Consider the following 15,934-nt stretch of genomic DNA (forward strand, 5'->3'; position numbering starts at 1 on the left):
TGACAACCGTTTGATCCTCACACGCAGACAGAGTATATAAAACCATATATGAGACCAAAATATTAGACACAACTTGGAAATTAATAAACCAAATATTGTGGGCTGTTAAATCCCATCTATAAGATGAATCCCATGAAATTTGGATGGAAATTAAGAAGTGGAGAAGAAAATGTGAATCTTGATATGATTCTAGCATATTTCCATTTAAATGTATATAAAATTAAAAAAAAAAAAATCTCGCTTAGAACTCTTATGTTTAAGAGGAGATTATGTAGAGCAGTTTATTGGTCCGACTCGATTTCATGAAAAGTTCAACTGAACGGTTTGCGCATGGACTTTACTTTAGTTTGGGTTGGGATAAATTGATCACCTCTAGCAGAAACACTAGCATACTATTCATTATGAGATTAAAGACGACCCTAATACAAGAACAAAGCCATACAGTATGGACTTCATGCTTATGTGTGGACTGTCGAGTTTAGACGTTTACATGTAACCACCAATAATTTTGGTTACTGACATTTCCAAAAGAGTTTACAAACAAGAGTGTGAGGATTTGATAATGCAAGTGTGTATACTCTATACATTAGTCTACGCAGCTTGATGTTACAATTTAAGGGCTTCGTGTTGATAGAAACAACAGTGAGGTTTCTAACTCTTGTTGAATTTAAGCATCTCTTGGCTTTGGGTTCAGCTCTGTCTCCATACTTGTAGGTAGCTTTGGGGTTGAAGAAGCGGCGCCAAACTTGCGGACCAGTATTTTAAAACATGGCAGCAACACAACGTATAGCGAAATGAAGAAAAATGGAGTTGCTACGACCCACCCTAGTAACTGCAATACCACTAAGTACCATAGGAGTTAAATAAACAACGTATCTTTCAGATATGACAACATTGGCAATCAGACTTGCAAGTACTGAGGATAAGATCACAAATGACTATGCTAGGGAATGGACCAAGCGGTTTCACAATTTTAGCTACTTACCGCATTACCAATGCTAAAAAAGACTTCCTGAGAGGCTTGACCAGTGAAAACCTTCCCTAGAGCATCTGGTGTCAAAGGAAAATGAGGTCCACCAATGACTTTTTCACCAAGTCTTAGAAAAGGCACCACAAGACTTCAATAAGAAACACATGAAAAGGAAAACCAAAATCCAAGTCAGGGACAAAACTGATGCATCATTTTTCAGTAAAAGTGGTAAATTACAAGAGATTAAAAGGATATGCATAGCATAAAGGTTTACGCGAGTTCTGCTGGAGTGGCAATGATATTAGCCAACATTACGGTAGGAGCATGACAAGAAGATCCGAGCACCGCAAAAACTACTCCACATAGGAGAACAGGAACACCTGTTTTCATAGCAAAAAGCACCCTCAAATAAGAAGAATACATTGCAATCTCAAATCAAAAAGCAGTAAGCTTAGGAAACAGAAAATGGTGAGAGACACCTACCACATATGGGAATTACACCCAAGGTAATACCAAGTGCGGCAGAGAAAGCAAGCTGCTATGGCTCAAATTACTTTACAACATAAACATCTCTGCAACAGAACAGAGATGCTGATACCATCTATCTGTAACAGATGCCCAAAAGATCATTCAAGAGCTACATTAAGATACAATGATAAAGTTTCTGCCTTTAACTGTTCAAAAATGGTCTCTCTTGTGTTCCAACAACAGAGAAAGAGATGCCCTAAAGACCCTCTAGGAGCTACATGAAGATACAAGGATAAAGACTCTACCTTTAACTGTTCTATATTAGTCTCTCTAATGTTCCAAATCAAGAAACCAACAAGAAGCAAAATGCATAACTCCAGCTTATAAAAAGACCAACAATTCAAAAAAATAGCACATGAGATCTATATCAAGAAGCAGAATCAAAGTAACCAAACTAGTCCTAGTGTAAACTATATCAACTAATTTCAAGAAGCACTTTTGTTGATACAGTTTCACTCACGATTAAAATATATCTTTAATTATAATTATTTAATAAAAAATTATATTTACTCATTATAACCATTAGTTAAATATTCTCAGTTAGGATCACTTTTCCATAACGATTTTTTTAGTTGTAGTTCTTTACCATAATTCTTCAAAAAATTATTATTTTATTATCTTATCGAATTTTTTATTGTAAAAGACACAACTCTACAATAAACAGACGCAATCATATGATTTTTTTAAAGAAATATATTATATAGATATTTTATTGTATAAGACACAACTCTACAATGAACAGACGCAACTCTATGATTTTTTAAAAATAAATATAAAAATTAATTAACAAAAAGGTCCTCCTTTGATATTGAAGTGACGAATCAAAATCATTGTTTTTCTTCTAAAGTTGGAATTTTATCGATAAAAGAATACTATTTAATACGATTTATTTCATGTTTATTACAATTAAAGCGTCCAAAACAAATGAAAAATATACAAGAGGATATCTTTTCAGATATGGACTTTGTAGTATTGTTAATGTAACATCCAAATTACGATCCATCAATTATATTAAACGAGAAGTGAAAACGTCCCACATTCAATCTCAGCAAAATTTTACCATTATACCATTAATGAAATTGCCCTTGACGTTGAAATATTTTGCCCCTGGACATAAAATTACCTATTTTCGCATTAAAAATAAATCAAAAATCGGTTTAGAAATAATCTAATTGCATAAAAAGTTAATTGCAAAACTAGAATTTGCTAAATTAATCCCTAAATTTTATGAATAAAATCTCTTTGACGTTTAATCAAAGGATACATGACCATAATATAACACGCATAAAACTATTTTTGGGTAATTAATGGGCTTAGATTAGATTGTTTAAAGACCGACGTAAATATAAAATTTATGGGTGTCTGCATGAAAAAGGCCCGATGAGAAAACACCTCCTTACTGTAAACCCTAAAAGCCTAGAAAACCTAAAAAAGATAGGTCCTTTACAACTATAAATACAATGATATCGTTGCTTTCACCATAACCCGAAAAAAAAGCATTCTTCTCTTGAATTTTAATAATTCTTTTATCATGTTCTCAAATTTTTATTTGTATTCCGATCTTGCTGTTTTTAATGATACATCGACTGATCCCTTTCATAAAGCTTTGGTTGTTGTTGGTTCATCTTCTAATCAAGGTATAATATCGTTCTTTTTTTTTTTGTTGAGTTTTATAGATTCTTTCATATTCTCAATTTCCAATTTGTATTCTGATTTTGCTGTTTCTTATGATTCACTTTTATTTTCTTGTTCGTGTAGCTGTTACTTGGAAAGCAAAATTTCAAAACTTACTGTTTTGTATTATTCACCTAATTTAAAATGTGTTTTCCTGTTCGTGTTGTGTTTTCTTGGGAAGCAAGATTCGAAACTCACCAAGCTTTGGTTATTGTTGGTTCACCTTTTAAAAAAGGTATTATATTTTCTATTTTGGATGATGTTTTACATTAGTTTCTTTTGTCATGATCTCAAATTTATATTGGTGTTCCGATAATGTGTTTAGGACTGATCTACAGATCTACAGATAAATTGTATTTACCTGTTTCTATGGTTGTTTCATATATAATAATATAATAATAATAATTATTTGATCTAGGTATTGTGGAGCAGATTAAACGATACACGAATTTCATACTAAATAATATCATGTATTATTTCTTATAATTATAATTCTTATCACTATTGTATTTTCCTTTTATAATTGAATTATAATTTATAATAAATAATAGTTTTGTCTAAACTTGGATTTCCATGTTTTCAGGACTATTATGATCGTAGATATCCATGGATTCGATTTACGGGTATTTCATGTTTTATATAATTGTGTTATATAATTATTGGTAAATTTAAAATAATACCATGTTTTATTCTTTAAAAAATGTTATATAAACATGTTTTATTTGGTAATTTTGATTTACTAAATCGTGTTATATAATTATTTACTTTTAACTAAAATATTTATATAATATTATAGTTTAAAATAATCAGACTAAAGTGAGAAACTAAAAAGATTGAGACGCAACGTTTAGTCGTGACTCTTTGTATTCTTACAAATCAAAAATCTCCTTTTTGTTTTCGATAACAGAAAAGAATCAAGCAAAACCTAATTTGAGAACATCATGAAATTCGATTATATTGCTGATCTTCTTCGCGGAAGAACTAATTGGTGTATCAACGTCAAAGTCTTACACTCTTGGACAGTCAGAGAGTTCTTTAAAAAACGAGTTCTGCTCCTTGTGGATCAAAAGGTTAGAGTCATTATATGAATGATTTTTACTTAAATTTCGAGTTCTAACAGTTATTGTATATAAGACTTCTTACAAAATTTTTGTTAAACTGTGAACGGTGACACAATTGAAGCTCCTTATTTAACCAATACACTCGCTAACCTCCCGAAATATATATATACGATGGTGAGTGGTACAATATTAGAAATTTCAAAGTGATCAATCCAACCCTGGAGGATAGGAATACTCATCACCCCTATCAGATTAAATTTACGGGTCAAACCACAATGACGCTGCTCGAATCATTGAGTCCNATTATATTGCTGATCTGGTTCGAGAAAGAACTAATTGGTGTATCAATGTCAAGGTCTTACACTCTTGGACGGTCACAGAGTTCTTCAAAAAACGAGTTCTGCTGCTTGTGGATCAAAAGGTTAGAGTCATTATCTGAATGATATTTACTTAAATTTTGAGTTCTAACAGTTGTTTTATAAAAGACTTCTTACAAATTTTTTGTTAAACTGTGAAGGGTGACACTATTGAAGCTCCTTATTTGAACGATACACTCGCTAACCTCCCGAAATATATATACGATGGTGAGTGGTACAATATTAGAAATTTCAAAGTGATCTATCCAACCCTGGAGGATAGGAATACTCATCACCCCTATCAGATTAAATTTACGGGTCAAACCACAATGACGCTGCTCGAATCATTGAGTCCTAAGAATTACTTTCGGTTCGAGGATTTGGATGACATAAAACATGGAAGAATAGATCATCCCATCACTTTCGGTAAGAATTTCTTTAATTAATTATATTAGTTTGGAACAATCCGTCTACATAGTTAATTGGTATCTTTGTGTTCGAAAAACTAGATTCTTTTAGGATTTATGAAACTTTGTGTATTGGTCCTTCACGTAAAAAAGAAAGACTAACACTTTACCAATAATAGATTAGCAACACTTTGAAAACCTATATTCTCTATTTTCCCAAATTAGATGTTTGTGCGTGTATAATGGATATGGAAGATAGAAGAAGGCCTGCGAGTTTCATTGATATTAATGAAGTTGTTCTCATATTGTTGAATGGCAGGTAAAAGATATTTACTTTGCCTTTATGACTGTTACATTTTAAAGTTGTTTCTGTCAATATTTTAACCGAGTTGATAAACATGTAGGTACTGAGTTGATAAACATGTAGGTGTGAGTAGGTATGTCAATTAGGGCCAAAGCCCGTGGGCAGGTCCGGCCCGGCCCTGAAAACACTGGGCTCGGGCTTAAATATATATGTCCAGAAAAAAATCGGACCTTTCGGGCTCAGCCCGTTTGGGCTATAGGGTTTTTCGGGCTTAGCCCGACCGGGCTCGGGCCAGCCCGAAAAGCCCTTTAACAAATATATTTTTACCTTTTTGTTAATATTTTTGTTTGATTGCAATATTTGATTATTAATTTATTGTAAATAAAGCTTTAAACTCTAATTCTAGTTTTCATATTTACTCAATAACCATATTTTATACTTTAAAAATTTTATTAATGATATTTTATATGAATTATATATTGGTTTATTTGGTTTAGGTATCAAAATTTTATTTAGTTTTAAACATTTTCTATTAAATTAAGTTGGTTGTAGTGAATACAGATGAATTATTAAATTTTTGATTGATTTGTTTTATAGTACACCTTCAAACACTGCTTTTTAAGGCTTATAAGTTTGAATTTTTGATCGATAAGATAAGCCCGAAAAAGCCCGAAAAGCCCTGTAGCCCTGTTAGGGCCGGGCTCGGGCTTTGAAATATAGGCTCGAAAATATTTCGGGCTGGGCCAGACCGAGCTCAAACATATGCGGGCTTTACGGGTTTCAGGCCGGGCAGGGCCGGGCCAGCCCGATTGACACTCCTAGGTGTGAGACTTTGAAGTGTCGTCTCAAAGACAACCACGCTTCTCAATTCAGGACCATATGGCAATCAAGCGGGTGCCATTTCATATACAAATCCGAACCTGTGTTCTGTGTAATGCGGTTTATGAGGGTTGGAGAATATGAAGGTATGTAACATAAGTTTTATCTGATATCTGATATAATCATCATAAGGTAATCAATAAAATTACCTAAAATTCTAAATGTCCATAGGTTCACCATGTCTTGAAAATACCTTGGACTCTTCGAAGATCTTCATAAAACCAGAGTTCGAAGGACTCGAGCATCACCAGGCTATGTAAGATGTAATTATGTATATGAAATCAAGTTCTGTATGATGTTAAAGTCAAATTTCTTCAAACAATTTATATATTTGCAGGACTGAATTTGCTGGGCGTTATTATATAAAACATGTGATGAACCAACAAGGTTAAAGCTCAGCAACTCAAATGTAAAGAATGGGGTGTTGGCTGTCTATTTTTTTCTTTTTGAATGACTCTAAATTTTAGTTTTTGTATTAACCGCTACTTAAATCCAACTTTTCGTTACTCTAAACTTTATTTTGTAATTGAGATAATATATTATAATATAGAACTATTGGAAATTGCTTACGCTCTTACAAAATTTGGAATTACTTATTGAATCTCAATATCTGTTTACTACAGTAGTTTATTTAAAAGACTCAATTAATAATTCACATTTAGAATATTATTTTCCTTTAGTGAAATAAATCTTTTACTATATATACAAATACAAAAACATCTTTACAATCCAATAAAACATTATAAACTTTTTCAAAATATAAAACACTATATTTAGTTTAGAAAAGTAATATATCATAAAATAACATAACAGTTGTTATTAAAATTTTAATACCGGGTTTTAGGCGCGGGTACCTCCCTAGTATTGTGTACTATTGACTAATTCATGAACTAAATTTTTCCTTATTTTGGAATGAATGAACGAAAACAAAAAAAGATCGTGAACCACTTAGTTATAAACACTTTCTTTTTAACGTATGCTAAATCAAATTTGTTAAAAAAATAATTGTATATTATCTCACTAAAATAATTTGATTTAGAAGAGGATATTAGTGTTTTTTTTTTTCTTGAAGCATTCAGTTGTTATCTTGGAGTAGAATTATCTCATTAAACTCTTAACGCAAATATAATAATTTGGGTTAGCTTCCTAATTAGCTCGGTTTAGTTTGAATTTGGTACGGTTCAGTTCGGTTCAAATGTTCAATCCAAATCCAAAACAAACAAAAAAATCTAATAAAACTTGGTCGACGTAACCCTCTAACCTCACTCTTTCGATCTGCGATCGACGCCAAACTTACCTTACCCAATTTCGCCGGAGAAGATGCAGCAGAGGAAGCCGACGGCGGGAAGACCCAGTGGTACCGATGGATCCGATTTCTCATACCGCATGGTCGTTGACTCTCGTGAGTTTACAAAAATCCCAAGTCTCCTCTGTCTCCAGATCATTTTTTTTTCCTCGATTTTGTCTTGATCGGTATGTTTCTGTTTTGTTTTAGGTTACACGAAGGTCACTAAAGAAAAAGCTCGTCTCCGTCCTTTGATCTTTGTTCAGGTACTCTTTAATTTGGATTGATTTTGGTCTAGGATTCGATTTTGTGATGCGTTGTTACAATTGTAGTTCATATGATCAGGTTCTCACAATTGAGGGAGTTGAACAAATTGCAATTAGCTCAAATCTCATATTACATTGTGACTTTTACTAGCTTTACCTCATGATTAACCAAATCTTTTAGTTTAGTGTCTAGCAAATTCATAGTTTTTAGTTTTGATGTCATTGAGATTGTAGTGTTCTTGAAGTTGTTGTAGCATTAGTTAAAATTGCTGGATATTATGTTTGAGTTGTATCTCTTTTAGCTCAAATCTTTCAGGTTTTGGCTTTTGCAGGCTGTGATTTATTTAATCGGACTATCGTGTGCGTTTCTGACAACAACGAAAAAAGATGAGATGAACACCCTTGCTATTGCAGCTGCTGCTGCTGGCTTTGTGTCTTCATTGATAGGAGAATTAGGTTTTAACCTTCTCTTCTTTGTTGTTCTGCCGATTATGCATAACAAAATGCGTCCTTTTTGTTTTGGTCTCTTTATATATGTTTGTTGTCTCTGTTGAATAAGGTTGCAGACGCAGCAGAGTAAACCTTTTGAGGCTCTATACGGCTGCATCTACCATTGTTATGGTTCTTTCCGTGTTTTGTGCTGTTAGGAGCAGATTAACAATGGAGGTAAATGAACTGAGTCCGAACAAACTTTCACTCTTATACCTCATGATTCAATTAGCTGATAAGCTTTGCTTAGTTAGAACTACATGTTATAGATCCGATAATGATCCAAAGCATACCTAGCTGTGGGCTAGGGTGATTGTGGTAGTAATGGTATCACAAAAGATGAAATTTAGCTTGTGCATTGATGCTATCACCTGACTCTCGTTAAATGATGTAGGAACGGGATAGCTCGGGAACAACAGCGAAGCTTGAGCTCGTAGGGTTCATTTGTGCTCAATTAGGTAAAACACTCAAATAATTCTACTCAGTTCTTCTTCTAAGTACATCCTCATACGACTTGAGTTACACATTTGCGGGTTATAAATATTATGTTTTCTTGTGTCGAATGCAGGAGCGGTGGTGCAGATATTTGTGATCGTTGTTACGGGTTCCCTTGTCAGTAACATGTCTCCACCTACGAAAGCAGCATAGGGAAACAGAGAAATCGGGGAAGTGTCAGTGTGTGATTCTCCTACATGAAGAAATTTGAAGTTTTGAACGGTTTAGTTTTCTCTACAAAACGAATATTTTGTACAACTCTTGTTAAAAATGACTTACACCTTTTCAATTAACCATTCAAAACACATTGTTGATAGAGCGATGCACCATAAGATTAAGTCCCTTCACTAGCTCGTCAAAATACTAAAAAAAGATACAGTACTCATAAGATTAGCTCGTCCATAAGATTAGCGGTAAGAAGGTACTCGATATTTGTACATAGTTAGAAGTGATAAGGGAGAATGGTACGAGATCGTTAACCGCTAACAATGGTAAAGCTTCAATTGGTAATAAAAAAGAAAGAACAATAAATAAAATAAAAAATTGGTAAAAAACAATAAAAAATTTGGTTATGGTGTCGTTACTAACAATTGTAAAGCTTCAATTTTCAAGCTTCAATTTTTATTTTAGTGATACGAAACCCTATGATGTGATCGCAGGACGCGACCTCGGCCAAGAAGACCAAGACATGCCGGACGCGACCGAGACGCCTGACCAAGACGCGACCAGGGCAACCTCTTCAAACGCGGCCAAGGCTCCAACAATCCTTTCCGGAACCACCACACGTTCCAAGAGCTCAGTAAAGGTGGCCAAGCAGCGGCTCAACCTATTTGTCCGAACATTCGTCCAACGCCAGCCACCCCATGAAGACTCCGAAGGCTCGGTCCGCTTAGTCTTCACTCTTACCCAAGAGTGAAGACGGTTAAGTCGTTAAGCAAGGAAGTGTACTCTTTTCCCTCACTCCGGGTTTGTCCCAATGGGTTTACCGGAGAAGGTTTTAACGAGGCATGGAGCTAAACGCAAAACGCCTAAAGGCTAAGTTGCTTCACGCGCAAGGCCAAGGCGGTTATCTCTCTTTCCCTCTTATTTTTGGTTTAATTTTGAACTTGAGAATATTCTCTTTTGATCCTTATGTTTGTAAACGTTGGAGAGTGTTTGTGGCTAAGCGTGTTAGTCAAAAGGTGGTGATGTGTTCTCTTTGTAAAGGGGACACGTCAAAAGGACGATGTGCGGATCAAGATGAATCCGCGTGTCCTTAAGCTCCTATCTAGACCTAGCTATTTAAACTCTCCTTAAGCTCTTGTTCCTCCTTAGACTTGTATGAAAATAAAACTTTTCTTCAAGATAGATTCTTGAAACTTGTCTCACTCTTCTCTTTCTTCAATCTGGGATTGAACCTTGAGAAAACCCTAACAAGCCTCGAACCGGGTTCGACCTTGTTAGAGAACATATCAAGAGGAGAGCCAAACCTCTTGTATCGTCTCTCGATCCATTCGTATTTCCCCCTCGCTTCGCTTCCATCTTTCCCCTTCGCAACCTCGAGTCCTCTGTCATAAGCTCTCGAGTTCTCCACTAAATCACCTCAACTCGTCCCCACCATCGTTTCCACTGCAACCGATCATTCGCTCATTTCGCATCCGTACCATCCGATCGATCCGTTCGTGGCTTCTCGACGAATCACCCAAACGGCTTATTTGAATCCCTTCAAACTCCGTTTCCCTCGTTTGATTCACTCCTAGATCCGAAGCCCAGAACTTTTGCCGAGGAAAGTTCTGCCGTTTGAAAGTTGACCGAGAGCTCAAGCCGTGACCGTACCGTATCCAAGTCGCGACCGCGTCTCCGGGTCACATCAGCTTGGTATCAGAGCTTCAAAGCTCCTACGAGGTTGTTTCTTTCCAGAACTCTTACTTTTCGTTTAAAGCTTCGATCTTGAGTTTATTGGTAGTAAAGGTTGCATCTTTTAGATCCATAGGACTCGTTTGTTCTTTTGGTTTAATTTGGTGCATGCTTAGGATTGCCAATCGTTCGCTTAGGTTGTTAGCTTTCGTATTTGTTCTTCGTGTTCATATCTCTGTTCCTTTGTGTTCTTGTGAGTTCACTTTTAGATCCTTAAAGCTAATCTTGCGTTTTATTTTTGTGTTTTCGGTCTTAGACATAAAGCATTTCTTGTCGTGTAGCACTTTTACTTTTACTTTTTCTTTATTTTTTTTAGTCATAGGTTTGAATGTGTCATAGCTGTCTTCAATCATTGTTGGTGAAACAAATCTTTGTGTGGTCCTCTTGAACGAGTGAGACTCACGTGTGTTATTCTTTTTGCGAGGTTTAAATTCAAATTTACACCGCGAAGCCGCACCACGTCACCAACGACCAGTCCGTACGATGGCCGAAGAAGTTCCACCAGCGCCTCCAGAGATTGGTGTCACCCTCGCCGCATTACGTACCGGTCTAGAGCAACTTGCTGACCATCTCACGAGGATTGAACTTATGAATCCTCCCCGCGAAGACCCGTTGCCCGTTAGACGACCATGACAAGAGCCAGCGAGCGATCAGTCCGATGAGGACTTTGAACCGAGGCCTAGACAGCGACACCGCTATGAAGATCAAGACGACGAAGCTCCAAGACGTCACGAGCCGAACCACAAGATGATTCCACCCACGTTCGCGGGCATGTCAGACCCCGAGGCCTATCTTGAATGGGAGAGCCATATGAATCACTTATACTCATGTCACGCCTATCCGGAGCTGCGAAAGGTCCAATACGCTGTGGCACAATTCACTGATCACGCCCTTACCTGGAGGGATCGACTCGAAGCTGAGCAACGACGCAACCGTGACCGACCTATCACCGTTTGGGATGTCTTGAAAGCGGAGATGCGAAGGCACTACGTGCCTCCATACTACCACCGCGAGCTCCAGAAGAAGTTTCGGCGACTCACGCAAGACGCACGAAATGTGGAGGAATATTACGAAGAGTTTGAACACTTGCGCAACCGTTTGCAAGTCGATGACTCTGAAGAGTCACTCATGGCTCAGTTCTTGGATGGACTGCAAGAGCGCATCGCGCGCAAAGTCGAGCGCCAACCCTATCAAACCTTTGAAGAGTTGTTGCATCTCTCGGTGCAAATTGAGACTCAAATCAAGAAGAAGAGCGCCTCTGCACCTCATGGCCAAACTCAAGGAGTTACGAATTGGACTCCTAACGCGTCGCCATCAAACCGAATGCCAGAAAAGCCAAAGGTGACCAGTGCGGACTCGAGATTTAAACCTAGGGAGCCGGCCACCAATGAGCGCCAAGATCCGCGACGCAACGTCACCGACGTCCGGAGCCGAGACATTATATGTTTCAAGTGTCAAGGGAGAGGCCATTACGCTCGTGATTGTCCGAACGCACGGACAATGATATTGACCGAGGCTGGCAAGATCGAGTCCGACGATGAGGCCACCGAAGAGAATGTGCGAGGAGAAGCTGAGCTGGAAGAAGCTGTTGCGGAACCCGAGGTTGAAGAACTGCTAATGATACGCCGCATTTTGAACGCCGGCGTAGCCACTAATGACGCCAACCAACATGACAACATCTTCCACACGAGATGCACTGTAAGTGGTCGTGTTTGTGGCTTGATAATAGACGGAGGTTCTTGCACTAACGTGGCAAGTTCCAGTCTTGTCAAGAAACTTTTTCTTGAAACCACAACCCACCCCCGTCCTTACCGCTTGAGATGGTTAAATGATAAGACCGTGATCCATGTAAAGGAACAGGTCACAGTCCCATTCAGTGTCGGTTTGTATAAGGACCAAGTCCTATGTGATGTAGTGCCTATGCAAGCTAGCCACCTCTTATTGGGGCGTCCATGGCAGTTTGATAAGCGCACCACACATTGCGGCCACACTAACCAATACTTTTTCGTTCATGACAACAAACGTATTTGCTTGAAACCCTTGAGCCCCACGCAAGTTCATGAATTGCAAGACAAGTTGTCTAAAGACTCGAACGATAAAAAGAATTTCTTGATTCAGTATGGCGATGTTAGAAAGTCCCTTAAGGACTCAGCCCAAGTGATTTTGATGGTATTTTGAGATGCGTTGCTTTCAGGTCTTGATAGCTCACTAGAAGCCTTACCGGAGGTCATACGCGGCGTCCTTAAACGTTTCGCTGATGTGTTCCCCGAGGAATTTCCCGAAGGCCTACCACCAATCAGAGGCATCGAGCATCAGATCGATCTCGTGCCAGGCGTGCAGTTTCCCAACCGTCCAGCCTACCGTGTCAAGCCCGAAGAGGCGAAGGAGCTTGAGCGACAAGTCAAAGAACTTATGGCGCAAGGCTATGTTCGAGAGAGCTTGAGTCCGTGTACCGTACCAGTGCTCCTAGTCCCAAAGAAAGACGGATCATGGAGGATGTGCGTTGACTGTCGAGCCGTCAACAACATCACCATCAAGTATCGACACCCGATCCCACGCCTTGATGACATGCTCGACGAACTAAGTGGCGCCAGCGTCTTCTCAAAGATCGACTTGAAGAGCGGCTACCATCAAGTTCGAATGAAGGAGGGTGACGAGTGGAAAACGGCCTTCAAGACAAAACAGGGTTTGTACGAATGGTTTGTAATGCCATTCGGTCTTTCTAACGCCCCCTCTACCTTTATGCGTCTTATGAACCATGTTTTGAGATCGTTTATCAATAAATTCGTAGTGGTTTATTTTGACGATATATTAGTGTATAGTTCTAGCTTGACCGATCATGTAAACACCTAGAGGCTGTCTTGCTTACTCTCCGCGAAGAGCAACTCTACGCAAACTTGAAAAAGTGCGTGTTTGCTGCTAATAAATTGGTCTTTTTAGACTTTGTTGTGAGTTCGCAGGGCCTCAAAGTCGATGGAGAGAAGATACGCGCACTAGAGGAGTGGCCCACGCCAACGAGCATCACTCAAGTCCGATCGTCCCACGGCCTAGCAAGCTTTTACCGGAGGTTCGTGCGAGACTTCAGTACGGTTGCCGCGCCAGTCACCTCTATGATCAAGAAGAACAGCGAGTTTCGATGGGGAGAGGAACAAGATAAGGCGTTTACCAAACTCAAGAAACACCTCACTCAAGCCCCCTTGCTCACATTTCCTGACTTTAACAAAACTTTTGAGGTTGAGTGCGATGCATTGGGAGTCGGAGTCGGAGCTGTCTTGACTCAAGGAGGCATACCGGTGGCGTACTTTAGTGAGAAGCTTAGTGGAGCTACACTTAACTACCCTACATATGACAAGGAGTTATACGCCCTCGTTCGTGCCATGGAGGTTTGGCAACACTATCTATTAGCAAGAGAGTTTGTGATTAACACTGATCACGAAACTCTAAAGCACCTCCGCGGCCAGACCAACCTCAAGAGACGTCATGCGAAGTGGTTGGAGTTTATTGAGTCGTTTCCCTACGTCATTAAGTACAAGAAGGGCAAAGAGAACGTAGTCGCCGACGCCTTATCGAGACGGCATGCATTGATCGCCACAATGGACGCGCGAGTATTGGGTTTTGAAAGCATCAAGGATGCTTATGCTGGAGATGCTGAATTTGGAGATTGCTTCCATAACCATGGGAAGGGAATCTACACCGAGTTCTACCTTCACGAAGGGTTCTTGTTCAGAGGAAGATGGCTGTGTATACCAAATGGATCTATCCGGGAGTTGCTTGTTCGTGAAGCTCATAGTGGAGGTTTAGCGGGTCATTTTGGCATCACAAAGACCTTGGCCGTGCTCAAGGAGCATTTTTATTGGCCAAAGATGCGAAGTATGGTGGAGAAGCACGTCGGTCGTTGCATTGTTTGTCGCACCTCCAAGTCGACAACTCACCCGCACGGCCTCTACTTGCCCTTGCCCGTGTCCACCGCACCATGGATCGATCTCTCCATGGATATCATCCTCGGCCTACCCCTGTTGGCGCATAGAGATAGTATCATGGTGGTTGTTGACAGGTTTTCAAAGATGGCTCACTTCATCCCGTGCCACAAGAACAATGATGCTGTGCAATTGGCGAATTTGTTCTTTAGTCAGGTCATAAGGCTTCATGGCGTTCCGCGCACCATCATATCCGATCGGGATTCCAAGTTTCTTGGCCATTTCTGGCGCACTATTTGGCGAAAGCTTGGGATGAAGCTCCTCTACTCCACCGCGGCTCACCCTCAGACCGACGGCCAAACGGAGGTCGTCAACAGATCAATAAGCGCCTTACTCCGCACAGCTATCGCAAGCAATAAAGGCTCCTGGCTCGAGGGCATTCCGATCATCGAGTTCGCGTACAATCAAGCGGTGCATTCGGCCACGAAAAGGTCTCCGTTCGAGGTCGCATACGGGTTCAAGCCTTTGACGCCACTGGATCTCCTCCCGATACCACCAAATGAAGCTGAAAATCAAGACGGAGTCGCACGAGCATAAATGGTTAAAGCTTTGCACGAGGAGGTCCGAGCCAATATAGAGCGAAGGAACGAGCAGTATGCCCGCTTCCTCAACCGAGGACGGAAACCGATGTTGTTCAAGCCTGGTGATTGGGTCTGGTTCAAGGACAAGCTCAGCCCGCGAGGAGATGGCCCATTCCGAGTCATCGAGAAGATCAACGACAACGCCTACCGACTCGAGCTTCCAGGTGAGTTTGGTACGTCTACCTCTTTCAATGTCACTGACCTCGTTCCGTTTGATGTAGGTGAAGACGAAGATGTTTTGGGGACAAAACCTTTTCAAGGGGGAGGGAATGATGTGATCACAGGACGCGACCTCGGCCAAGAAGACCAAGACACGCCGGACGCGACCGAGACGCATGACCAAGACGCATCAGACGCGACCAGGGCAACCTCTTCAGACGCGGCCAAGGCTCCAACAATCCTTCCCGGAGCCACCACACGTTCCAAGAGCTCAGCAAAGGCGGCCAAGCAGCGGCTCAACCTATTTGTCCGAACATTCGTCCAACGCTAGCCACCCCATGAAGACTCCGAAGGCTCAGTCCGCTTAGTCTTCACTCTTACCCAAGAGTGAAGACAGCTAAGTCGTTAAGCAAGGAAGTGTAATCTTTTTCCTCACTCCGGGTTTGTCCCAATGGGTTTACCGGAGAAGGTTTTAACGAGGCATGGAGCTAAACGCAAAACGCCTAAAGGCTAAGTTGCTTCACGCGCAAGGCCAAGGCGGTTATCTCTCTTTCCCTCTTATTTTTGGTTTAATTTTGAACTTGAGAATATTCTCTTTTGATCCTAT

At 39.7% G+C, this 15,934-nt stretch overlaps 2 protein-coding genes and 1 pseudogene across 2 annotated transcripts in view; 2 read left to right on the forward strand and 1 right to left on the reverse strand.

Annotated features, from left to right (window-relative positions):
* On the reverse strand, window positions 641–3,780 carry LOC104752802 (annotated as a pseudogene).
* Window positions 7,420–9,030, forward strand: LOC104726260. The gene is made up of 6 exons (XM_010445083.2): window positions 7,420–7,581; window positions 7,675–7,730; window positions 8,063–8,186; window positions 8,290–8,396; window positions 8,614–8,677; window positions 8,788–9,030. The coding sequence occupies exons 1-6, from the start codon at window positions 7,500–7,502 to the stop codon at window positions 8,865–8,867; spliced, it is 513 nt and encodes a 170-aa protein (XP_010443385.1). The 5' UTR covers window positions 7,420–7,499; the 3' UTR covers window positions 8,868–9,030.
* Window positions 15,125–15,934, forward strand: part of LOC104752811 (21 kDa protein-like) — a 30,096-nt gene continuing 29,286 nt past the window's right edge. The window contains exon 1 of the mRNA XM_010475067.1: window positions 15,125–15,332. Coding sequence (XP_010473369.1) covers window positions 15,125–15,332 — 208 coding nt within the window. The remainder of the gene's footprint in view (window positions 15,333–15,934) is intronic.

This window comes from Camelina sativa, chromosome 2, assembly GCF_000633955.1.
Source record: "Camelina sativa cultivar DH55 chromosome 2, Cs, whole genome shotgun sequence".
Taxonomy (NCBI): Eukaryota; Viridiplantae; Streptophyta; class Magnoliopsida; order Brassicales; family Brassicaceae; genus Camelina; species Camelina sativa.

What these genes read in the sequence shown, in the direction of transcription:
- LOC104726260 (XM_010445083.2), top strand. Translation starts at nt 7,500, where the DNA reads ATGCAGCAGAGGAAGCCGACGGCGGGAAGACCCAGTGGTACCGATGGA. An exon ending in CCGCATGGTCGTTGACTCTC is followed by an intron (nt 7,582 to 7,674) that starts GTGAGTTTACAA and finishes GTTTTGTTTTAG; the next exon opens with GTTACACGAAGGTCACTAAA. An exon ending in TTCATTGATAGGAGAATTAG is followed by an intron (nt 8,187 to 8,289) that starts GTTTTAACCTTC and finishes CTGTTGAATAAG; the next exon opens with GTTGCAGACGCAGCAGAGTA.